Here is a 24,565-nt window from a genome sequence, read left to right as displayed (position 1 = left end):
TATTGTCATTACATTGCAAGGGTTCCATATTGCTGGAGTTTTGTGCCTCCCTGATGTTTCTTGTAGGCAGCTCCTCTAGGCACTGAACCTTCCTTGTCCTCACAGCAGCAAACTGACTCCAGTTCCCCTCAACTAAATAATCCACTCTTTTGTAACACTCTTCTTATTGGCTACAGCTGTGGCCTGTTAAACTCCTGCTTCCAATAGGCCTGCTCCTAATCTTTAATTATTAACCCAGCTGCAACTCTTTAGGGGGTAAGATTACTTTCTATATTACCTTTATTTACTTCTATTCTATAAGATTACTTTCTATACTACCTTTATTTACTTCTATTCTATAAGATTACTTTCTATACCACCTTTATTTACTTCTATTCTATAAGATTACTTTCTATACTACCTTTATTTACTTATATTCTATCTCCCTACAACTGGCTGTAGCTGAAGCAGTCCTTAGTGAGGAGGTGCCCTGGAGCCATTCACTTCCCTGCCATCTTGGTTTTTTGAAGAAGTTTTTTAATTGGATGGGTTATTAAGTGATGAGAGGCGCAGTGGGACAGTAGATAGGCTCCTCAGCTTTTAACAGAGCCCTAGGTTGTAATTAAAATAGATATTGCAACCTTTCCCACTGTAATTCCTCCAGGACCTGGTTGGGAGCAGCCCAGCTCTTGGGTGCTGGCAGAAGATAACTTTCTGAGCATTAAACAAAGGAACAATCACCCAAGATCAAGAGAACAAACCAGGGCTGGAATTCTCATGGTCCCTGCATTGAGCATTGATTTTACCCCTCTGTGAAGAGCAGTTAAAGACAAATCCTTCAGCAGGGTGGTGTGAGGCTGTTTCCCATGTGCAACTTGAGAGGGAGAAAGGATTGAAAAGGAAAAATGAAGATATGTGTATATATAGATTTATATATACTATATTAACTATATAGTATGTTATTGCATACATTTTATTTTTTTTCTATACATTATATGGAAATACATTTTATACATTATAGAAACAGTCATTCTCACAGCTGTGACCTGCATAAAACTGTCACAGGTTAAATGTTCAAAAGTGATGCTTGGTAAATGATTTTTCCAGCAGCCCTGGGTCTTTCTCCCATCGCAGCTGCTTCTCCCCATTTTACAGCAGGGAAACACCTGAGAGAGAGCCCAGGGGGCTGGGCAGCCTTGGGCAGGGAGAGGATTTGGGGTGAAATCCAGGATTTGGGGTGAAATCCAGGCAGACTGTGCCTGCAGACTGTGGGGGACCTTGGGAAGGGGGAAGTGCAGATGGCAGCCCCCAGCACTAAAGGTGATGAAAGTGAATTATCAAAGTGAAAAATAAGATAAGATAAGAACCCCCTGTCTGTTGTGCTGCCAGGAGCTTGGACTCTGCCCGTGGAAGAATGGTGGTGCAGAAATATGAAGAAATGATCCAGCTGCTCGACAGGTACAGGGGGCAGAGGAAAGCTTCCCCTCCCCTGAGCCACCTTCCAGAACGTTTGGCAGCCCAGGGCTTGGGAATGTCCCTTTGCAAGCCCCAGGGAATTCCCTGCCTGGAGAGGAGCAGGGAGCTGGCCCTGGGTACCACAGGTTTGCTGGGATGGCTTCAAGTGAGAATCCTGCAGGGGGGACCAGGGGCATGGATGGGTTTTGAAGATTTCCTTCACATTTCTCAGTCCTCAGAGTGGTCTTGGCTTCCACTCAGTTACAGCTGCACCCTCTGGTCTGAGAACTGTGTGGTGCAAGTTTCTCTCTTCTGGCAGGTATCAGGAAAAGCTGTATTTGGACTGGTCCCAGTCAGTCTCAGAGAAATCCCAGTACAACCTGGCTCAGCCTCTCATCCGGCGAGAGGCGCAGAGCAAACTGATCAGGGTCAACTTTGATCCCCAGGTAAGAGCTGCTGCCCCTGGGCTCTCCTGCCCCCCAGGACGTGTCCCCAAGCTGTGGGGGACACCTGGGGGGGTTCTCTGTGCTCTGTGGAGCCCCTCCCATGGGAGTAACCAGGCTCTACCGTAGATCTGCTCTGCCTAAACACCAGCATTGAGTTTGAGCAGAGCAAATTCTGGTTAAAGGCAGTGGCAGAAGTCCCTCAGAGCCAGAGGTGTGGCTGCTGTCAGCGTGTCCACACCACAGTGGTTGATACTGGTGTGGGGAGTGATGGGACATAATCTACAGACACACATTCATGTTGTGTGTACCTGAAACATGAGCTGCAAAGGGTGTGAAAAACCCAGGGAAGGTTTGTTTTGTGGCTCCAGAAATCTTTGATAGAAAGTGGCACCAGAAGGAGTTGGGTCAGTGGATTTGAGGCCATGGTGCTATTTTTTAATTATTTTTTTTATACCAATCATCTCAGCAAACCAAGAGAACTGGAGCCATCTTCTCTTTCACTTTGATAATGGCCAATGGCTCTGGCAGAACAGCATTGCTGGGACTTGTGATGGGGCTCAGCCTCCATCTGAGAGGGGAAGCACAGGGATGGGGATGACTGAGAGCACCAGAGGTGATGGTGACTTTTAGAGGCTGATTGGTGCTTAATAGAGCCAGAGATCAATGGGAAACAGGCCAGGAGCTGTCCAGGCCCTTTCCAGCTTGCTGCTTTGGGAATAAATCAGCAGGACCAGCAGAAGGGGTTGGAGGGAGTGCCAGGAGCTGGCAGGGCTGTGCTGACCGGCAGGAACATCCTGTGATGGTCAAAAGGGGCTGGGAGGGCTGTGCTGACCATCAGGAACCCCTGTGATGCTCAGAAGGGGTTGGGAGGGCTGTGCTGACCAGCAGGAACATCCTGTGATGCTCAGAAGGGGCTGGAGAGAATTCCAGGAGCTGGGAGGGCTGTGCTGACCATCAGGAACCCCTGTGATGCTCAGAAGGGGCTGGCAGGGCTGTGCTGACCATCAGGAACCCCTGTGATGCTCAGAAGGGGTTGCAGGGAGTTCCAGGAGCTGGCAGGGCTGTGCTGACCATCAGGAACCCCTGTGATGCTCAGAAGGGGCTGGCAGGGCTGTGCTGACCAGCAGAAACCCCTGTGATGGTCAGAAGGGGCTGGCAGGGCTGTGCTGACCAGCAGGAACCCCTGTGATGCTCAGAAGGGGCTGGCAGGGCTGTGCTGACCAGCAGGAACCCCTGTGATGCTCAGAAGGGGCTGGCAGGGCTGTGCTGACCAGCAGGAACCCCTGTGATGCTCAGAAGGGGCTGGCAGGGCTGTGCTGACCAGCAGAGCCCCTTGTGATGGTCAGAACAGGTTGGAGGGGGTTTCAGGGGCCGTGCTGAGCCCGGCTCTGTCCTTGCCTCCCCAGCTGGTGGCCGTGCTCAGGGAGGTGAGCTACCTGAGGGGCAGTGGGGCAGGAGCCATCCCCCCAGCCGCAGCTGAGCTCCATTCCTGCAAGGAATCCCTCTGGCAGCTGGTGGCCAGCCTGGAGCTGATGGGGAACAGCTACAACAAGGTCCTGAGGTCCGTGCTGGAGGTGGAACATCCTCTGGTGCAGGGCCAGCTGCAGGACATCGACCTGAAGCTGAGGGAGGCAGAAGAAACGCTGACCTGGAGGACAGAGGGTGAGCTGGCTCTGTGTGATCCTGGTTTTCCCAGCTTTTACAGAGATGAGGCAACGGGGAGGTGTTTTAAAAGATTTTATTTCATTTTCAGTTTCGATGAATAGTGAGACATAAGGGATGTAAAACTCAGCTTCATTCCATCAGAAGCCAACCCATTTCCTGGTTGCCATACCTTAAAGATGTTTTTCAGCCTATTAGCTTTTGCCCCACAATGCTGCTGTTACTTCTAACACCAACCACCTGTATTTTTACCTATATTTAACACCAATCACCTATATTCTAACCTATATTTTTACCTATTTTTTAACCTATATTTAACACCAATCACCTATATTTTTACCTATATTTAAAACCAATCACCTATATTCTAACCTATATTTTTACCTATTTTTAACCTATATTTTTACCTATATTTAACACCAATCACCTGTATTTTTACTTGTATTTTTACCTGTATTTAACACCAATCACCTATATTCTAACCTATATTTTTACCTATTTTTAACCTATATTTTTACCTATATTTAACACCAATCACCTGTATTTTTACCTGTATTTTTACCTGTATTTAACACCAATCACCTATATTTTAACCTGAATTTAACACCAATCACCTATACTTTTACCTATATTTTAACCTATATTTAACACTAATCACCTATATTTTAACCTATATTTAACACAAATCCCCTATATTTTTGCCCCACATCATGCTGCAGTGCATTTTCACAGTTCTAATTCTCCAAAATATCTGGTCTTTTTGCAGAGCTACATTTTGAAACTTGTTTAAAACTTTTTTCCAGTTCAATCTCTCTCTCCACAATGTCACCTCTATTCCATGGCCTTCCTAAGCCAGCACACCTTATCTCAGAGTTTGCACACAGATGTACAAGGCTGTGGCAGCTTTCAGTCAGGTTTTGAGAATTCTTCACAAGCCCATTTCCCACAGTGTGACACCTGGGGCTCCTCCTGCTCCCTGGTTCCCAGTAGGACAGGGCTCTCTCTTCTGTATCCAGCACTGGGAGGATGAGGAGCAGCTCCTGATGTGTTTTTTCCTTCCCACATCCCCTTGATACCCTGGGGCTGTGGGCAGGATTCTGCTTCCCTCAGGTTTAGCCCAGGCTGTGGGGAGGAGAGGCTCTGGTGGTCCCTGCTGAGCCTTGTTGGGGTGGGGTGGGGTGGTGTTTACAGGGGCCTCAGGATGAGAGAAGAGACAAGAATTTTGACTTTGTTTCAGAAGGCTGATTTATTATTTTATTTTATTTATATATATATATATATATAATACTATATTATATTGTATTTGTTATATTTATTATATTATATTTATTATATTATAGTGTATCATAGTATAGTATATCACATAGTATATTATATCATAGTATATCATAGTATATTATACTATATTATATTATATCCTAGTATATTATAGTATATTAAAACTATATTACAAGAATAGAAGAAATTATTTCATTAGAAGGTTAGCAAGGAATGGAAAAAGAATGGAATCGGAATGATAATCAAATTTAGTGACTGACCAGGCAGTCTGAGACAGCTGGACTGTGATTGGTTATTAATTAAAAACAACCACATGAGGCCAATCACAGATGCACTTGTTGCACTCTACAGCAGCAGATAATCGTTGGTTACATTTTGTTTCTGAGGCTTTTCAGCTTCTCAGGAGAAAAAATCTTGGCAAAGGGATTTTTCAGAAAAAATCATAACTACAGTTATGATATTTTCTGAAATACAGGGGAGAGGTAGAGGTGGCTCTGCTGCTCCAGGTGGTGAATCTCTTACCTTAAGGATGAGTGAGAAACACGTGAGACCACAGGGAAAAGGTCTAAAGGAGAGAACAGCAGAGCTTGTCCCAGCAGCTCTGGCAATGGAGGCTCAACCATCTCGTTTTCCCCAGGTGTCTGGGATCGCATCTCCGGGGTGGTGGGTGATGTCTGTGACCTGGAGCAGAGGGTGCAGAAGGCCAAGGACAACGTTGGGGAGATGCAGAGCATCGTGCGCTCGTGGGGGTCGCCCATGCTGGAGAGGAGGGACGCCAAGAGGGAGGCGGTGCTGGGCCTGGAGGAGTGCCAGGAGCGCCTGGAGAGGAGCTACAGCCTGGTCAGCCAGGGTGGGCTCAGGATCCACTCCCTGCTGAAGGTGAGGGGGCACCTGCAGGGCTGGGCACCTCCTCAGGGGCTCCGTGTTGTCCCTGTGGCACTGAAAAGGTCCAGAGTGCATTGCCTGAAATGAACTCCCTGAACCCACCTGAGAACCTGCCCCGGGGTGAATTGGTGCTGCCTGGGAGGGATGGGGTGTGGGGCTGGCTGGGCTCCCAGCCCTGGGCAGGACCAGCAGCAGCTCCAGCCCAGGAAGGGTCTGGCTGAAGCCCTGGCTGCTGGAGAGCCACTAGAGGGGAGTGGTGCATCGGGATTGGGATGCTGCTCCCAGGAAAAATCCCATTTTAGGTGCTCACCTGGGAACAGAGGCTGGAGCTGACCCTGTGGTTTGAGGCTCTGTTCCTCTGTGCAGCAGGAGGTGATGCTGAGCACCCAGGGAGAAGCTGAGTGACAGGAGAGAAACTCTGTCCCAAACCTTGGTGCTTTCTCAGCAGTGTTGCCACAGCTCAGAGTCCTCTGCAGGCCAGGAGAAAGCCCAGAGCTCTGCCCCTCACCTGCCTGGAGCCAGGTGTTGTGCATGTCAGGGACAACCCCTGGCCTGGAGGAGATGGGTTATGGGCCAGCCCTCTCCTGAGGGCATGTCTGGCCTTGGACTCTGAAGAGAACCAGATGGGTTCATCAGGATGGGCCTTGAGACCCCCAGTTCTCCCTGCCCCAGGGGTGCAAAGCAGCCCCAAGTCCCGTGGCCTCAGAGAAGAGGGAGGAAAACATGTGGAAGACCTTCTAAGGCTCTTGTGCCCTCCATTTTCACCTTGAAGTGTTCCTGGAGACCACACAGCCCTCGACAGGAGCAAATTGTGGCCATGCCCCAGTAGGAAGATCCACCTCCCTGAGGCTGACACTGCTGTGCTGCCCTTGGCTGTGGGGCAGTGGTGCCTTCACAAAGCAGCAACTTCAGCATCAGCACCTCCTTACCCATGCTTATTGAACCCTGTATTACAGGCAAGGAGGAGTTTTGGGCACACTCAGCCCTGCTGTGTGTGAAGGAATCTTTGTCTTCCAGGAAAACCAGAGCCTCCTACGTGCAGAGCCAGCCTCTGATGCCTGGAAGGTGTATTTGGATTATGTGGATGAGATAGTCCTGGGTGGACTCTTCACTGCCATTGAGTGCTCCCTGAAATACCTCCTGGAGAACACAGGTGACACCTGGCTCCTGTCCCCTGGCTGCAGGGGCTGCTCAGCCTCTCTAAGGGGACATCTCTGGTTGTGATCCCCTCATTCTCAGTGCTTGTTCTCTTCTTCCTGGCCTCTCCAAGGGGACATCTCTGGCTGTGCTCCCCTCATTCTCAGTGCTTGTTCTCTTTTTCCTGGCTTTCCTCTGGCACTGGAGCCTCCAGGAAGGGAGGGTGACTCCAGCTCTGGTCACTGCTCAGGGGGAGGGATGGAGGTGACTGCACTGTCTGCAAGGGTTAATGGAGAGAGACACCTGAGGCTTCTCCCACACCTGTGCTTGGACATCAGTCACCTCCCAGCCTCCCATGCCCAAAGCAGCCGGGTGGCCCCATCCTTCCTCTGTGGGGAGGCTCCAGAGCCACTTCTGCTCCTGAAAGGCACCAAACAAAGCCCTCAGTCCCTGAGCATTAGTCCTGGGCAGAGGTGAGCTGGGCTCAGGAGTCCCCAGCCCAGCCCTCCTTGCTCTGCTGAGAGCAGCTTGTGTGCAGCTGAAGCACATCCCCAGGAACGCTTCCCTTCTGGATGTGAGGCACAATGAGCCGGAGAATTGCAGGCAGTTCTTCACCATCTTGTTAAAAACTTGCCTAGGTTGTCACATTTGCATCTGGCTTCAGTTTCTGGTTGCTATTTGGGGTTTTTTTGCATGCTTTTCACCACTAAATTAAAGAGACACTTGGTTCCTGTTGTTTTTCTCCTCTGCAAGCACTTCCATGCTGGCATTGTTCAGCTCTCACACTCCCTCTGCATTACCTGAAGAGCCTTTCCTCCTCAGGGTGTTTTCTGCTCCTTACATCACTTGTGTCTCACCTGTTCCCCACTGGTTTTGGTGGTTAGCACAGCACAGCTGATTTGCCAATACCTCCACGGGTTGTGCAGGCCCCAGTGAGTGTGTGTGTGCCACCACACCCTCCTGCTGTCCCTGCAGGCCGTGTAGCACCTCGTAATAGGACCTCAGTGCCTCGAGATTCCTTGAAAAAGACCCTGACATCTCTGTTCTTCCCTACCAGATCCCAAGGCAGGGCTCGCTCCCCTCTTTGAGGTGCAGCTGGATTTGGTGATCCCAGATTTGGTGTTTCGCCCTCCCTTGGACCCTGGCGCCAGGGATGGCTTCTGTGACATGGTGGAAAGTCTTCTCCAGGGCATCTTCCACATCTCCTCGCTGGTGCCCCGGCTGGCTGCACACCGTGGCTTCTGCCACTACCAGGTCTGTGCTCTGGGGCTCCCCTGGGCTGGGGGACGTGAGGAGGTGCCACGTGCTCCCACCTCACTGTGCTCTCCTCTCCCGTCCCTCTCCACTCTCTCCTTTCTCTTCTCTGCCTTCTCCCCTCTTCTCTCTTCCCTTTCTCTCATCTCTCCTTTCTCTGCTCTTTCCCCTCTCTCTTCTCCCTTCTTCTTCTCTTTCTCCTTTCCCTTCTTCTTTTCTCCTTCTCTCTCCTTTCCCTCCTTCTTTTCTCCTTTCCCTCCTTCTTCTTTTCTCCTTTCCCTCCTTCTTCTTTTCTCCTTTCCCTCCTTCTTCTTTTCTCCTTTCCCTCCTTCTTCTTTTCTCCTTTCCCTCTTCTTCTTTTCTCCTTTCCCTCTTCTTCTTTTCTCCTTTCCCTTCTTTTCTCCTTTCCCTTCCTTCTCTCTCCTTTCCCGTCCTTCTTTTCCCCTTTCCCTTCTTTTCCCCTTTCCCTTCTTTTCCCCTTTCCCTTCCTTCTCTCTCCTTTCCCTTCCTTCTCTCTCCTTTCCCTTCCTTCTCTCTCCTTTCCCTTCCTTCTCTCTCCTTTCCCTTCCTCCTCTCTCCTTTCCCTTTTCCTCTCTCCTTTCCCTTCCTCCTCTCTCCACTCTCCCTTCTCCTCCATTTCCCCTCTCCCCTCCTCCCTGTGCCCACCAGGCTGCCCTGGAGGCCATGCCCTCGCTGTGCTCGTGCCACCAGGAGCTGCTGGCCCGGGCTCAGGCAGCGGCCACCGCGTGCCGCGAGCACCGCGCGGGGCTGGAGCGGCGCTTCTGTCACCTCCTGGCCCAGGACAGCAGGGAGCTGGGCCACCACCTCCTGGCCCAGGACAGCAGGGAGCTGGGCCACCACCTCCTGGCCCAGGACAGCAGGGAGCTGGGCCACCAACTCCGCGTCCCCATGCCCATGGACATCGATGCCCAAGGCATCCCCGAGGCACCAGCCACGCTGCAGCAGTTCAGAGAGCAGCTGGGCTCCTATGAGCAGCTCTACGAGGAGGTGGCTCGAATGCAGCCCCTCTGCACCTTCCAGGGCTGGCTGAGGCTGGATGTGAGGCCCTTCAAGGCAGCCTTGCTCAATGAGATTAAAAGGTGGAGCTTGGTGTTCAAGCAGCACCTCCTGGACCATGTCACGCACAGGTGAGAGTTGGTTCTGCCTCTGATTGTGGAGTTTCTCTTGTCTGGGCTGGGCTGTGTCATTTCCCACTCATGGCCAAAGGATAGAGAATCATGGAATACCTTTCCCTTCTTCTTCTCTTTCTCCTTTCCCCTGGGTTGGAAGGGATCCACAAGGACCACCCAGTGCAGCTCCTGGCCCTGCACAGGCACCCAAACAATCCCACCCTGAGCATCCCTGGGAGCATTGTCCTAATGCTCCTGGAGCTCTGGCAGCCTCAGAGCTGTGATGACCTCCAGAGCTAATACAGGAGCAAGAGAAAGGCCCGTGCTGCACAGCAGGTCCATCCCAGTGCTGAGTCTTCCATGCCCTGGTCTCTGCTTGTGTGTGAGCTGGGAGCAGTGGCAATCCTTGGTGCCCTGACATCCCTGGGACCTGATGTAGGGTGTTGGACAGTGTGTGTTTGCCCAAGGTGTGTGTTTTGCTCCTCCTGAGCCCAATAATCCCATCTCTGCCAGGGCTCTGGCCTTGCTTGACTGGATTTGATGGTGGCCATCAGTGAATCTGCATTGATGGTGTGAGGTTCCTAACAGCCCATGATTCAGGTGGCCTGGCATGAGCAGTCATGGGGAGGTGTCATGGGACAGTTTGGGCTCCAACTTTTGCATTACCACGTGTTCCTTGCTCTGAAGAGCTGCTCTGATCTGTGCAGGACCGTGCCCTGGGTGATTTATTGGTCACAACTGAAGGTTGTCCTAGGTTCTGGGTGCTCCCAGGGGAGTGCTCCCAGGCAGCTGAAGAGGAGGCTGCTGCGTGGGGTGGTGATGTGATCTCTGGTGTGCTTTTCAGCACCATAAATCTGTCTGATAATTTCTTTGCACAGAGGTTTAGTGTGGCAGAGAATGAACATTTAGGAGCTGCTATTGAGAGTCCCTGAGTCAGCAGTTTAGTCTTTATTAGGTGAAGTGTTTAAGGATACTTTTAGTCCCAGCAGCATCCATTTAAGCAGGCACTTAAGTGTTTTGAGAGCCAGGAGCCCAGTGCTCCTCTGCTGAAAGTGCCCAGTCGCTGGTGAGGTTAAGAACAGGATAAGCAGGTGAGGAAACATGCCCCAAACTCTCCTGTCTGTGATGGTTTATGGCTCAAGGGCTTTGAGAGACAGGGATCTTAATTTTAAAGACCTGGAGGGTTTTTTTTTTTCCTCCCACAAATGTACAGTTGCTTTTCTAAACTGCTGTGAATTTGCATCACCTGCAGGAGGGAGCTGCCCTGTGAAGAGAGGCAGTGCATGAAGGACAATCCCTGTTTGTTACAGCTTTGAAACGTGTCAGGTTCACCTGGGGAGCTTGGATTCCTGTAGTGGAAGAGATGGGGTGAAAACCATCACAGGATCCCAGAGTGGTTTGGGCTGGAAGGGATCTTAGAGCCCACCCAGTGCCACCCCTGCCATGGCAGGGACACCTTCCCCTGTCCCAGGTGCTCCCAGCCCTGTCCAGCCTGGCCTTGGACATTTCCAGGGATCCAGGGGCAGCCACAGCTGCTCTGGGCACCCCATGCTGGTGTCCCCCAACCCTCCCAATAAAAACTGGGACAGTAAAACCTGTGCTCTGACAGCCCCCCTGAGATCCCTGTCTCTGTTCAGGCACTCTGACTCCAACTTGAGAAGTCCCAACTTGTCTTTCTGCTCCTCGGAGGAACCTGTACAACATTCAGGGATCTTTGAGCAGGAATTGCAGTTCTGAGGCTGGAATATTAACTCCAGAGGAGCTGGGACAATAATAATTCCAGGGGAGCTGCCCTCACCCTGTGCTTCCTCCCCTGCTTTGTGCTCTGCAGCTTGGCTGACCTGGACGAGTTCATCCAAACTGCCGAGAAAGGTCTGAGCAGAAAGGTGGAGAGAGGTGACTACAGTGGCTTGGTGGAGGTCATGGGTCACCTGCTGGCTGTGAAGGAACGTCACAGTGCCACTGATGCCATGTTTGAGCCCCTGAAGGAGACCATTGAGCTGCTGAGGACCTATGAGCAGCAGCTGCCTGAGGAAGTCCACCAGCAGCTGGAGGTGGGTGAGGGTTTGTGGTGGGCACAGCCCAGGAGCAGAAGGCAAAGGGGGCAGGAGTGGAGGAGCATCCCAGGCATATTCAAGGCTCCCTGTCATTAGAGGGCCTCATTGGGCAGCGTTTTGCTATTGCAGGATGTGCCTTAGTAGCTCTAAATGTTGAGATTTTTTTCTTTTAAAGCAGAGATTAAGCCTTTTGTTATGTGTGAAAAACATGGAATTGCCTGCTCCAACTCCCAGTGATTGCTCTTGAAAAAAAATTAATGCATTTTCAGATCCATCTGTTAATTAGGTGGAATTATAATTATTTTTAAATAAGCTGGTTCTTGGCAGCTATGGAGATGGGGAGGATAATGTTGGCAGAGGAGCTGCCTTCCCACAGGACTTCAGTTCTCCTCTGGGTCGAGACCACCAGATCTGCTTTACCCAGAGGACATCCCTGGGAGCAGGTTGTGAAAATATTTTGGCATCTTTCCACATCTGGCTCTCATGAGTCAGTTCTTTGGGAATTCCTTTCTTTTCTGCAAAGGGGACCATGAGAAGGTTGTAAGAGATGGTGAGTGTTGGGGGACAGGGACAAGCCCTGCCAGCTGTGTCTTCATCCACCACAAAACCCAGTCCTGTGGGGAGCCCAGCCCCACTCAACCCCCCTGCCTGGGAGCTGCTGGGGTGTTCCTGCTTGTGCAAATACCTTCAAATACCTGATTTACTTTGCTGAGAGAAGAAATGAGGGTGTGGAGCAGGAGCAGCCATCCAGATGCAGGAGACAGCCAAAGAATTGTTCTTTCTGGCGAGTGACAGCAACGTTTGTGCGTGAATGATTCATTCCCTCCTGTATGCAGTGGGAAAAGCAGAAGTTCCTCCAGGCTCCTCTCCCTCCCTGGAGATGGATGGGCTGGAGCTGCTGCTGGGGAGGAAGAGAAGGAGGCAGCTCTGTGTGTGGTCATTGATTTCTGCTGAGGCTGTGGTGAAAAATGCCAGGAGGAGACCCCTCAGGAGGGGCTGGCCCTGCCCTGGCCATCTCTGCTGCCTCAGAGCTGCCTGCAGCTCCTACCCTTCTTTCCATTCTGGGTCTCCATTAATCTCCTCAAGAGTGTGAGCTGGGATGGAGAGAAACCCAGAATCTTTCCAGTGAGCTTGCACAGCTCATGGAGAGGAGGGGACCCGGGGACAGCAGAGCCCTTGGCAATCATGGAATTGTTAATGTTGGAAAAGACCTTAGGGATGATAAAATCTCACCATCCACCCAGCACCACAACTGTGATCACCACTAAACCACGTCCCCAGGTGCCACATCCACAGGATTTTGAACACTTCCAGGGATGGTGACTCCACCCCTGCCCTGGGCAGCCTCTTCTGATGCTTTACAACCCTTCCTATGAACTTTTTTCTTCATATCCAATCTAAACCCCCTGAGGCACGACTTGGACCATCCCAACCACCCTCCCTTGCAGTTTTAGCCATGGGATCTGTGGCTTTTCCCATTCCATGGTTATCCATGAGCAGATCCCACCCTGCAGAGCCCCTCCTGCCTCCCAGCAGTGTGGCAGCAGCTCTCTGGCCTCAGAGCAAACACAAATCTTCCCAGGCATTTTCCCTGGGGAAAGCTGTGAGAAAGCTCAGAAAAAGAATTAAAACAAATCTTATCTCCACTTGCTGCACCTGTTGCTAGGCAAATGTGGAATGTGTTATGGAGATTTGTTTACCAAAGGGTGGTGGTGTATTGTGTTTGTTGAGATTTTTGTGGGAGGGAGGAATGATGTATTTGATTTTATGTTTTTAGAGGGTTAATCTTTTTATGATGCTATATTATATTAAAGAATACTATATAAACTATATTAAAGAATAAGAAAGGACACTTACAAAATGCTAAAAAGATAATGAAAATTCTTAACTCTTTTTAGAGTCCCAACACAGCTTGGCCCTGATTGGTCAGTGAGTGAAAACAACTCAAAGCAGAAGCCAATGAAACAATTATTTGTGAGTAAACAATCTCTAAACACATTCTAGACGAGCACAACACAAGAGAAACATATAAGATAAGAATTGTTTTCCTTTTTTATGAAGCTTCTCAGTTTCCCAGGAGAAAAGTCCTGAGCAAAGAGATTTTTCAGAAAATGTGAATAGCACAGTGGTGTTTCCTCGGTTGACCAATGAGGTCAAAGCTCTATCAAGCAGGCTAGAAGGGGTTATGGGTTTCTTAAGAATAGAGTAAGAACATAATATAGAAGAATAAAGCAATGCTTCAGTGTCACTGATATATTTTATGAAAAATTCTTTTGCCAGGATTTCTTCTCCTAGGAAGCTGGGAAGCTTCAGCTTCTCATTGTTTTACTCCTCTGGAATGTGATTTGGAGAATTGTTTATCCAGCATGTGAAGTGTTTTTAATTAATGGCCAGTCACAGCCAGCTGTGTTGGACTCTCTGAGTCTGCCATGAGATTTTATTATGCATTCTTTTCTAACCTTCTGATGTCTCCCTTCTCTTTCTTTAGTATAGTTTTAGTATAGCATTTATAATGTATAGCATAACGTAGTATAGTATAATATAATATGATACGATACAATATAACATAACATAACATAGTAGAACATAGAATGTAGATTATATATTATATTAATTATATTATACAATACAATATTGTATTATACAATATAATATAAAATATAATATATTATAACAGTATAGTATAACATAGTATAACATATTATGTAGTATAGTATAATATAATATAACAGTATAACATAGTATAATATAACATAGTATAGGATATAATATAGTATAGTATAATATAATATAACAGTATAACATAGCATAATATAGTATAGGATATAATATAGTATAGTATAATATAACACATAATATAACATATGACATATAATATAACATGATATAATATAATATAATATAATAATACAATACCAGCCTTCTAAAACATGGAGTCAAGATTCTCATCTCTTCCCTCATCCTGAGGACCCTCAAACACCACCCCAGTTCAGTTTTCTGCACCATGGGGTCAGTGCTAATTACACCTTCTGTACCATGGGGTCAGTGCTAATCACACAGTGCTAATTACACCTTCTGCATCGTGGGGTCAGTGCCAATCCCCCTGTGTCAGGGGGACCCAGCAGTGCTGCTGTGCACCATGGGGTCAGTGCCAATGGGGGACCCAGCAGTGCCACTGTGCACCATGGGGTCAGTGCCAATCCCCCCCGTGTCAGGGGGACCCAGCAGTGCCGCTGTGCACCATGGGGTCAGTGCCAATCCCCCATGTGTCAGGGGGACCCAGCAGTGCCGCTGTGCACCATGGGGTCAGTGCCAATCCCCCTGTGTCAGGGGGACCCAGCAGTGCCACTGTGCACCATGGGGTCAGTGCCAATCCCCCTGTGTCAGGGGGACCCAGCAGTGCTGCTGTGCACCATGGGGTCAGTGCCAATCCCCCCTGTGTCAGGGGGACCCAGCAGTGCCACTGTGCACCATGGGGTCAGTGCCAATGGGGGACCCAGCAGTGCCACTGTGCACCATGGGGTCAGTGCCAATGGGGACCCAGCAGTGCCGCTGTGCACCATGGGGTCAGTGCCAATCCCCCCTGTGTCAGGGGGACCCAGCAGTGCCGCTGTGCACCATGGGGTCAGTGCCAATGGGGGACCCAGCACTGCTGCTGTGCACCATGGGGTCAGTGCCAATGGGGACCCAGCAGTGCTGCTGTGCACCATGGGGTCAGTGCCAATGGGGGACCCAGCAGTGCCGCTGTGCACCATGGGGTCAGTGCCAATCGCCCTGTGTCAGGGGGACCCAGCAGTGCCGCTGTGCCCGCAGGAGCTGCCGGAGAAGTGGGGCCAGGTGAAGAAGCTGGCGGTGGCCGTGAAGCAGCAGGTGGCTCCTCTGCAGGCGGCCGAGGTGACCGCGCTGCGCCAGAGCTGCGCCGCCTTCGACGCCCAGCAGCAGCGGCTCCGCGAGCACTTCGCCACGGAGGCTCCCTTCAGGTACAGCTCTTCCAGCACCAAGCAGCCTCAGGAATGCTTGAAGGAGCTGGGGTTGTTTGGCCTGTCCTGGGTTTGTTGTGGTTGGTACGGCTTTTGAGGTGTTAAAAGTTTTTTTCCCCAGCTCCGCGCTTGAAGGAGAAGTTGGGATTCTTCGGCTTTGGTTTTCAAGGTTGTTTATTTTCTCTTATTTAACACATGCTTTTTTGGATCTGCAGAAGTTTGTTCAGCAGGTCAGGTTGAGGCACACTGACTGCCCTCAGGGTGGTGTTATCTTTTTATACTAAAAACTATGTGTACTTTATTTATAATAATTTTTTAATACTTATCACTTATGTTAGACAGTTTGTGTTTACTCCAAACTAATCTAAAAGTGCTACTTTAGAATCTTTAATGCTACTTTATCACAGCAGAAGATGGAGGACAAGAAGAAGAAGGAGAAAGGGTGGACACATCTAGATTCCTCCATCTTGCCTCCTGACTCCCATTTTAAAAACTTTAAAATTCTACATTTTCACCTGATGATAAATTAACTATCATTCTATTCAGACTCTTGTGGCTTGTAATTCTTTGCACAAAGTTGGTAATTGTTTTTTCCATGGGTTAAAATGGAAGGCACAGGTGTTTTTGACTCCGTGCCAAGGTCTCTGAGCCCCCTGCCAGGGTCTTGAGTCCTCCAGGACAGCCAGAGGAATGTCCTGGGTTCCAACATGCCTGGAGAAGAGGAGGCTCAGGGGTGCCCTCATTGCTCTCTACACCTTCCTGAAGGGAGGTTGCAGACAGGTGGGGTCGGTCTCTCCCACCAGGCAGCACTGACAGAACCAGAGGACACAGTCTCCAGCTATGTCAGGGAAGGGATAGATTGGTTATTAGGAAGAAATTTTTCACAAAAGAATAATAAAGTATTGGAATGCTCTTCCCAGGGAGGTGGCAGAATCACCATCTCTGGAAGTGTTTAAATAAAGCCTGGACATGGCACTTGGTGCTAGAGTCTGGTTGAGGTGTTAGGGCATAGGTTGGACTCGATGATCTTAGATTTTCCAACCTGATTATTCTGTGATTCTGTGATTCTGAGCCTACAGACAGAAGAGCTCATCCCTGTGATGCCCTGGAGTGGCTTCCTAGAACAGAGACTGGACAGAGTTAGAGAATAAAGTGGGTCTTTATTAAAGGCCTTCCATAGCTTCCCCTTGGACAGCCAAAGCCTCACAGAGGCTGCACCCAGGATGAATAATGGTAGCCAGTTTTTCAGACAGAAATAAGTTTGGTCTGTTGGCAGATCAGGGGTTAATCCTCCACTTACATCTTCAGCTAATGAAGTCATATTCCCCAGTTTGCTCCCCACAATTCACTTTTGTTTATGCTTTTCTAGGGTGAGGCTGTGGTGTGTCCTTGGATCTCAGGCCCAGAGGGATTGTTCTGTCTGACCAAGATGTGAAGGCAGTTATCTACACTTTTATGGAGTTCATAGCTATGTGCTAATGCGCTAGAGGATTTGAAAAATATAAAAGCTGAAATCTGAAGGCATCACCTGCATGTCCTGGTGATGCACAGCTCTCCTCCCTGCTGTGCCTGCAGTGCTGTGTCCCTGGAAGAGGCTGGGTTTGGGTGGTGTCAGCAGTGCCACATGGCTCAGCCATCAGGGTGTAGTAGAGACCTTTCATCTCTCCTGTGGCTCTCAGAGGCTCTGTTTGTTTTATGGGTCCTTTAGAAGTTGTTACAATGTCACTTATGAAGAATAAACGTTTATTTCTAGGTTTGACACCGAAAAGCCTTATCAACTGCTGGATGCAAAGCACATGGAGATTAAAGAGATGGAGTCAGCCATGACCTCGATTTATGAATCAGCTGGTCTGTTTGAAGTCATGGTGCCGGAGTACAAACAGCTGAAGCAGTGCAGGAGGGAGCTGTGTCTGCTCAAAGAGCTCTGGGACATGATCTCCCTGGTGAACACCAGCCTTGAGGACTGGCAGACCACCAGATGGGTGGACATTAACGTGGAGAACATGGATCTGGAGTGCAAGAAGTTTGCAAGAGAGATTCGGAATTTGGACAAGGAGATGAGGGCGTGGGATGCTTTCAGCGGGCTGGACAGCAAGGTGAAGAACATGCTGACAGCCCTCAAGGCTGTGGCAGAACTTCAAAATCCTGCCATCAGGGAGAGGCACTGGAACCAGCTGATGCAGGTGACGGGCGTGAGGTTTGTGATGGACTCGGACACCACCCTGGCTGACCTCCTCAAGCTCAACCTGCATGAATTTGAGGGGGAGGTCCATGGCATTGTGGACAAAGCAGTGAGAGAAATGAGCATGGAGAAGGTGCTGAAGGAGCTGAGGGTGACCTGGAGCTCCAGGGAGTTTCAGTACGAGCCTCACCCCCGCACCCACACCCCCTTGCTGAAGTCAGATGAGGAGCTCATTGAAACTCTAGAGGACAACCAGGTGCAGCTGCAGAATTTAATGTCCTCCAAGTACATTGCCTTCTTCCTGGAGGAGGTGTCTGCCTGGCAGAGAAAGCTCTCCACTGCTGACTCCATCATCTCCCTGTGGTTCGAGGTGCAGCGCACGTGGTCTCACCTGGAGAGCATTTTCATAGGCTCAGAGGACATCAGGGCACAGCTGCCCCAGGTATGAGCCCCCAAATCCCAAATTCCTGCTTGGGAAGTGTTGAAGAAGAGGCTTCATTATTAAATGGGGTTATCTATGGTGCCAAATCCCCCAAAGCAGGGCTGTTCTCCTGCTGCCTCGCTCCTCTGGAGGCTCTCTCAGTGCTCTGATTGCTCCCCAAGGATGGATTTGTACCCCAGGCTGTGCTTGAGCCATGCTGAGGGGCTGATCTTCTCCCTTGCAGCACTGCATGGCAAACACAGAGCTCCTGGGTGCTGAGTGAGAGCTGCTGCCTTCCTTCAGTGCTGCAGACATGTTCCCTCTTCCTTCAGAGGGGAGAGGACTGAGGTCATTGCTCAGACACTGCAAATCATCAAACAGAGCTGGCCCAGGCAGCTTTGGCAGCTTTCCCTTTCTTTCCTTCCACTCTGGTGCTGGGGGAGAGCAGCTCTTCTCCTGCTCCTGCTCTGGGGAGCTCCTCAGGTGCCTCCAGCCCAGCTCCCAGTGTTGTTCCAGGCTCCCAGCCATGCTGAGCAGGAACAAGCCCTTCACTGGTGAAGGGAGGAGCTCTGCCCTCACCCCAAAGGCAGCTCTCAAAGGATGGGATCTCTCAGCACACCCAGAGAACGTTGCTGTGTCCTTTGTGTCCCTTTGTAGGACTCCAAACGTTTTGAAGGCATTGATGTGGATTTTAAAGAGCTGGCCAATGAAGTTCAGAAAACCCCAAATGTGGTTGAAGCCACCAATAAACCAGGTCTGTCCCAACAGCTGGAGGACATCCAGAGCAGGTAGGTAGAGCATCAGTCCCAGGGTTTTGTCAGAGGCTGGGATCAGCCATGAGAAGCTGAACCTGTGCTCTGAGGCTTTTACTGAGGCTCTGCTTCCTCTGCAGTCACAAATCTCCAGCTTTTCTGATCTGTCTCAAGTCTCTGTGTTTGTGACCCATCACCCTGTGAGGGTGGGCAGGCCCTGGCACAGGTGCCCAGAGCAGCTGGGGCTGCCCCTGGATCCCTGGCAGTGCCCAAGACCAGGTTGGGCAGGGCTGGGAGCACCTGGGACAGGTTGGGCTTTGAGCTCCCTTCCAATCCAAACCCTCCTGTGATTTTGTGATCAAAAAAAGCAGAGCTGAGCCCATTTAATTTACAAAATGATCCCTGTGTACCCTTGAGGCATAACACAGCTCCCTGAGACAGACCTGAGTGCCCTGGGATGGAGACACTTCTCACTTAACATATGAATCTGCCTGAAAACCACTTCAAAGTCCATGCTAAGCTGTTGTGTCAGTAGCAGCTCTCCATTTCAAATAGGGATTTTATTTTATTTTCAATCGAACAAGGCCAATGTTCCTCACAGAGAATGTTATTTAGGAACTTTGTAAGCTCAGCAGCAGTTTAGCATGTGAACACTGCAAGATTCATTTTAGATCGGAGCAAACAACTTTCCTTTCATGCTTTGCAAACACAAAAAGCTGAGTTGGTTGGAATCAGACTTTAAAATGTGGCTCATTAGAATAAAAGCAGCTCTGGAAATGTTCATCCCAGTGGATGCCACCACCTGTGGCAGCTATGAGCTTGTCTAAAGCAGCGGGTCAGACTGCAAACCTTTCCAACCTCTTCTTCCCCTTGTGCTGCTGCTTTTTCATCAGGCTGCCCTGACTCCTGGGTGTTTGACCCCTGGAGTAGAGTGAGCTGTGAGTTCCCTTGTGCTTTGTTCAGGGCTGGGGGCAGGAGCAGCCTGCAGGCTCAGCTCGTGCCTGGCATTTCCCCATGGTGGGGAGAACCTGTGTGATGAGGGCAGCATGAAGCATGGCAGGGTATTCACCCACCTGAACCGGGTGAACCGGGCTCTGCTTTGTCTCCCCAGGTTGTCTCTGTGTGAGAAGGCTTTGGCTGAATATTTGGACATGAAAAGGTTGGCTTTTCCCAGATTTTACTTCATTTCTTCTGCAGATTTACTGGATATTCTTTCCAATGGCACCAACCCACATCTGGTAAGGCTTGTGCTGCGCCACCTTTGCATTTGCAGGAGTGTCACAGTGGAAGGTGTTGTCCTGGGACTCTCCCCAGTGTCCTTTCTGGAGGGATTTTCTCCCATCCTATGTGGATTAACAACTCCTTCACAGCTGATCTCCACCTGCCATTGCTGACAGGCAGCCCTGCCCCAGGTGTTGTGTGATCTGACCCTGGGGATGCTCATGGCAGGTTCAGAGAGCCCCTCTGTGGGCTTTGTGCCATAAAAACAGGGCTTTGCTCCTGCTGGGATACAGCAAGGTTGCAGGAAAATGACTTCCATGAAGATCTCATCCAAAACTTGTTGCTGACCTTGGATCCCAGCCTGGAATGGCACCAAACAAAGAGCCCCAGGTTGGGCATTCCAGTGTGGGAGGGCTGAGCACTGGTGGCTTATAGAGGGCTAATTTTTTTAGGCAGAAGAGGCAATTTCCAGGCAGTGCCTCTTCCTTCCCCCTGCAAAGGCTTTGGGATGTCCTGATGGCAGGGCAGGGATGAGCACAGCCTGCAGGAGCTGAGCAGCCAGGTCAGGCAGTGGCTGTGGCCAGGTGCTGTCTGACCCTGCACTGGGTTTCTGGGATGGGCTCTGAATGCCAGGTGTGGGGAATCCCCCCAAACACACCACTGCTCCTCCCAAATCCCCCAAACACACCATTCCTCCTCCCAAATCCCCCAAGCACACCATTCCTCTTCCCAAATCTCCCAAACACACCATTGCTCCTCCAAAACACACCATTGCTCCTCCCAAATCTCCCAAACACACCATTGCTCCTCCCACATCCCCCAAACACACCATTGCTCCTCCCAAATCCCCCAAACACACCATTGCTCCTCCCAAACACACCATTGCTCCTCCCACATCCCCCAAACACACCATTGCTCCTCCCAAATCCCCCAAACACACCATTGCTCCTCCCAAACACACCATTGCTCCTCCCAAGCACACCATTCCTCCTCCTGGCTGGGCAGGATTGCTGGATCATCCCAAGGAGGAGCTGGCAGTGACCCTCCTGTTGTAGGAAATGGCTTCCCAGTCGCCTTCCCCCCATGGCCAGGGATCAGAACCCTCTGTCCCCTGTGGGCAGAGCTCAGAGGGTTCAGTCCTGCAGGTGCTGTTCCATGTGGAGCTGCTGTCAGGGAGCCTCAGCCCCTTAGCCTGGCAATGCCATGCCCTGCCCGGCCTGCTTTGGGAGGCATCAATAATCCTGAGGTTGGTGTGGGAACCAAATCAAAGTGTCCACAGCAAATGGAGCCTGTTGGGTAAGGAATCAATTCCTTATTCTACCTTTTAGCAGTGAGCAACCTCAGCCTCCTTAAGTTTTTCCTCCTTTTCAGCATTTGTGTCAGGATGTGAATGGGGCAGGCTTGGAAATGCTCTTGTTGCCACTAACCTTTAACTCAGCTTGGATCTGTTTGCTGCTGCTGGGTGATTTCAGCCCACAGAGTGTCATAAATACACAGCTGATTGATGCTTAAAATGGAGAGAGAGAAAGAGAACACAGGAAGCAGAGAAAAGCTGCTGTGCTGAAATGCTCCACGGAGTAAGGAGAAATTCCTGGTGCTTTCTGTTATTCAAAACTATTTGCAGTAAAATCAAAGTAAATGTCAGGCAGGATCATACACGGATACGCTCTCAGCCTTTCCACTGTAGTTTCAAAGCCTGATAATTCCTAAAGGAGGATTAAATAGACAATGATATTATCCACTTGAACTGGGTATTGAGCTGGTGCAGGTTCAGGTGCATTCTGGGCTCTGGTGGCAGAGCTGTGTCGAGGGCTGGAGCACAGCCAAGGCCCTGCAGAGTGGCCAGGGGCTGGGAGAGGACACTGGGGGTTGCTGAGCCTGCCCTCTTGCAGGGGTAAAACAGGATCCCATGGTTTGTGTACAATTGGAAAGGATGTGTGCCTGTCCTGGTGGGGAAGCTGAGTGTCCTTTGCTTCTCAATCCACTTGGCACCTCCTCGGATTCAGCCAGGTAAGAAACTGATTTGGCCACCTGTGGGACAGCTCCTGAGGAGGGGCTGGAATCCTCTGTGGGGCAGGGAGTGAGAACTGGGCAAACAAGCCATAGGATGGATTATAGGATAGCCTGAGCTGGAGGGAACCCACCAGGATCATCAAATCCAGCTCCTGAGAAGGACAGCAAGAGGCTCCTGTTGGCACCATCCTGGCTACAAATGAGAAGATGTGGTGCTGCCAAGGTGTCCAGGTCATTCTTTGTGAGCAGGACTGTGGCTGTCACACCTCTGCTCTGCCTGTACTGGTCCTTGATCCTGAGTGTTGTGTCTAGCTCTGGCCCCTCAGTTTGGGAGGGACGTGGAGATACTTGAGCACATCCAGAGGAGGCAACGAGGCTGGAGAGGGGCTGGGAACACAAACCCTGTGAGGAACGTTTGAAGGAGCTGGGGCTGTTTAGCCTGGAGAAGAGGAGGCTCAGGGGTGCCCTCATTGCTCTCTACACCTTCCTGAAGGGAGGCTGCAGACAGGTGGGGTTGGTCTCTGACAGAACCAGAGGACACAGTCTCCAGCTACCTCAGGGAAGGGATAGGTTGGATATTAGGAGGAAATTTTTCACCAAAAGAATAATAAAGCACTGGAATGCTCTTCCCAGGGAGGTGGTGGAATCACCACCTCTGGAAGTGTTTAAAAAGCCTGGACATGGCACTTGGTGCTAGAGTCTGGTTGAGTGTTAGGGCACAGGTTGGACTCGATGATCTTTGAGGTCTCTTCCAAGCTCATTATTCTGTGATTCTGGGTCTTGTCCCCCTCACCTCATTGGCACAATCCCTTTGGCAGGTGCAGCGTCACCTTTCCAAACTCTTTGACAACTTGGCCAGGCTGAAATTCCAGGTGGACTCCGAGGAGAAGACAACCAAGGTTGGCCTGGGAATGTACAGCAGAGAAGAGGAATATGTCCAGTTCAGTGAACCCTGTGACTGCAGTGGGCAGGTGAGAGGGGAGACCTTGTGTGTCCAAGCTGCCTGGTGGAACCTGCTCCCACCCCCCCTTGGGTGGGCATCCCTGGCCAAGTGTGGTATTTTTGGGGTCCCTCGTTGTGGGGAAGAAAGATGAATTTGACTCTATGTTTTTAGAAGGTCAAAATTTAAGAAGGTTAAAATATAATAAAATTTATTATTTTATGATATTATATAATAATATAAAATTATATTTAATAATATAAAAGAATACTATATTAAAACTATACTAAAGAATAGAGAAAAGATACTTACAGAAGGTTTAACAAGATTATAATGAAAAACTTGTGACTTTCTAGAGTCCCGACACAGCTGGCCTGTGATTGTTCATTAAGTAAAAACAATTCACATGTTGGATAAACCATCTCCAACCACATTCCAAAGCAGCAAAACACAGGAGAAGAAAATCAGATAATTATTGTTTTCATTTTTCTCTGAGGCTTCTCAGCTTCCCAGGAGAAGAAATCCTGGCGAAGGAATTTTTCAGAAAATATAACAGGAACAGCCAAGGCCTTACAGAGTTCCACTGCACTGCCTCTATGGGAAAAGCTGGAAGAGCTGGTGTGGAACTTAATCCTTGCTTTCACCACAGCTCTAGTCGTGCTCTGGATGGGTCCCCACAGCCCATGGTGTGAGGAAGGGCTCTGGCCTGTTCTTTACTGGGCTTTTTAATTTTAATTCCTGAAAGATGTTTTGAAGGTTACTCCTACCCTCCCAGCTGGGAGGGGATGCAGACTGAAAACAGATTAAATTATTCCATAGTACTTCTGCACGGATACCTTTGGAAAGAAAAGGGTTTTTCCCCTGTTTTCCAAATCTTATTTCGTAGGACGAGTTTAAGTACAAAATTTAAGAATCAAATTACTGCTCAGCTTTTCTGTCCCTGTAGCTGCACTTTTCTCCATGGACTGTTAAAGGAAGCTAAAGTAGGTAATACCAGCTCTGAGCTCCCCAGTGATGACACTTGGCATTTAAACTCTCCTCTCTAAAATACTAAATATTAAATTCAGCAGGAATTGTGAAATACTAAATTCAGCAGGAATTGTGTTCCCAGCCTTCTCTTGCTGCTGGCAGATTGTGCTCCAATCCCACGGGTGACTCTGCCATGGCCTGGAGCTGGAACACGCTGAGCTCAATTGCTCCTCAGTGGAGTTCACTGTGGTTCCTCCTCCAGCTGGATTTCCACAAAAAACCTCTCTGGGAGGAGATGCTGATCCTGCAGGAGCAGAAATGGCTGAGTCCCCCAGTCTGGAGGAGGTCTGAGGCTTGTTTGGCTGGAGAGCTGAGCTGCTTGTCCCCCTCATTGCTGAAGGATGGCAGGCATGTTCCTGGAATCATCCCTCATGACCCAGGGGTGAAAAGCAGGAGTGTTCTGGGATTTAACCCCTTCTGCAGGTGGAGGTGTGGCTGGGTCGCCTGCTGGACACCATGAGGGCCACAGTGAGGGACAGGATGGGTGCAGAAATGGCTGAGCCCCCCAGTCTGGAGGAGGCCTTAGGTTTGTTTGGCTGGAGAGCTGAGCTGCTTGTCCCCCTCATTGCTGAAGGATGGCAGGCATTCCTGGGATCATGCCTCATGATCCAGGGATGAGAAGCAGCAGTGTTCTGGGATTTAACCCCTTCTGCAGGTGGAGGTGTGCCTGGGTCGCCTGCTGGACACCATGAGGGCCACGGTGAGGGACAGGATGGGCGCAGAAATGGCTGAGCCCTCCAGTCT

General features: G+C 50.0%; 1 protein-coding gene across 2 annotated transcripts in view; it reads left to right on the top strand.

The window, feature by feature from the left end:
* The window catches only part of DNAH9 (dynein axonemal heavy chain 9), a 161,040-nt gene that overhangs the window by 13,489 nt on the left and 122,986 nt on the right, over positions 1 to 24,565 (top strand). For both annotated transcript variants that reach the window (XR_013184717.1, XM_077188209.1), the window contains 13 exons: positions 1,369 to 1,437; positions 1,754 to 1,880; positions 3,287 to 3,542; positions 5,458 to 5,699; positions 6,723 to 6,858; positions 7,900 to 8,096; positions 8,766 to 9,244; positions 11,058 to 11,280; positions 15,097 to 15,263; positions 17,017 to 17,887; positions 18,524 to 18,654; positions 19,730 to 19,856; positions 22,671 to 22,823. Coding sequence is in view for 1 of the 2 variants with exons in the window: in XM_077188209.1 (XP_077044324.1) it covers positions 1,394 to 1,437; positions 1,754 to 1,880; positions 3,287 to 3,542; positions 5,458 to 5,699; positions 6,723 to 6,858; positions 7,900 to 8,096; positions 8,766 to 9,244; positions 11,058 to 11,280; positions 15,097 to 15,263; positions 17,017 to 17,887; positions 18,524 to 18,654; positions 19,730 to 19,856; positions 22,671 to 22,823 (3,153 nt within the window). In the remaining variant the exon portion in view is untranslated. The remainder of the gene's footprint in view (positions 1 to 1,368; positions 1,438 to 1,753; positions 1,881 to 3,286; positions 3,543 to 5,457; positions 5,700 to 6,722; positions 6,859 to 7,899; positions 8,097 to 8,765; positions 9,245 to 11,057; positions 11,281 to 15,096; positions 15,264 to 17,016; positions 17,888 to 18,523; positions 18,655 to 19,729; positions 19,857 to 22,670; positions 22,824 to 24,565) is intronic.

This window comes from Agelaius phoeniceus, chromosome 19 (genome assembly GCF_051311805.1).
Source record: "Agelaius phoeniceus isolate bAgePho1 chromosome 19, bAgePho1.hap1, whole genome shotgun sequence".
Classification (NCBI taxonomy): domain Eukaryota; kingdom Metazoa; phylum Chordata; class Aves; order Passeriformes; family Icteridae; genus Agelaius; species Agelaius phoeniceus.
Note: the sequence above shows the minus strand (reverse complement) of the source record. Positions and strands in the feature narration are given on the sequence as shown.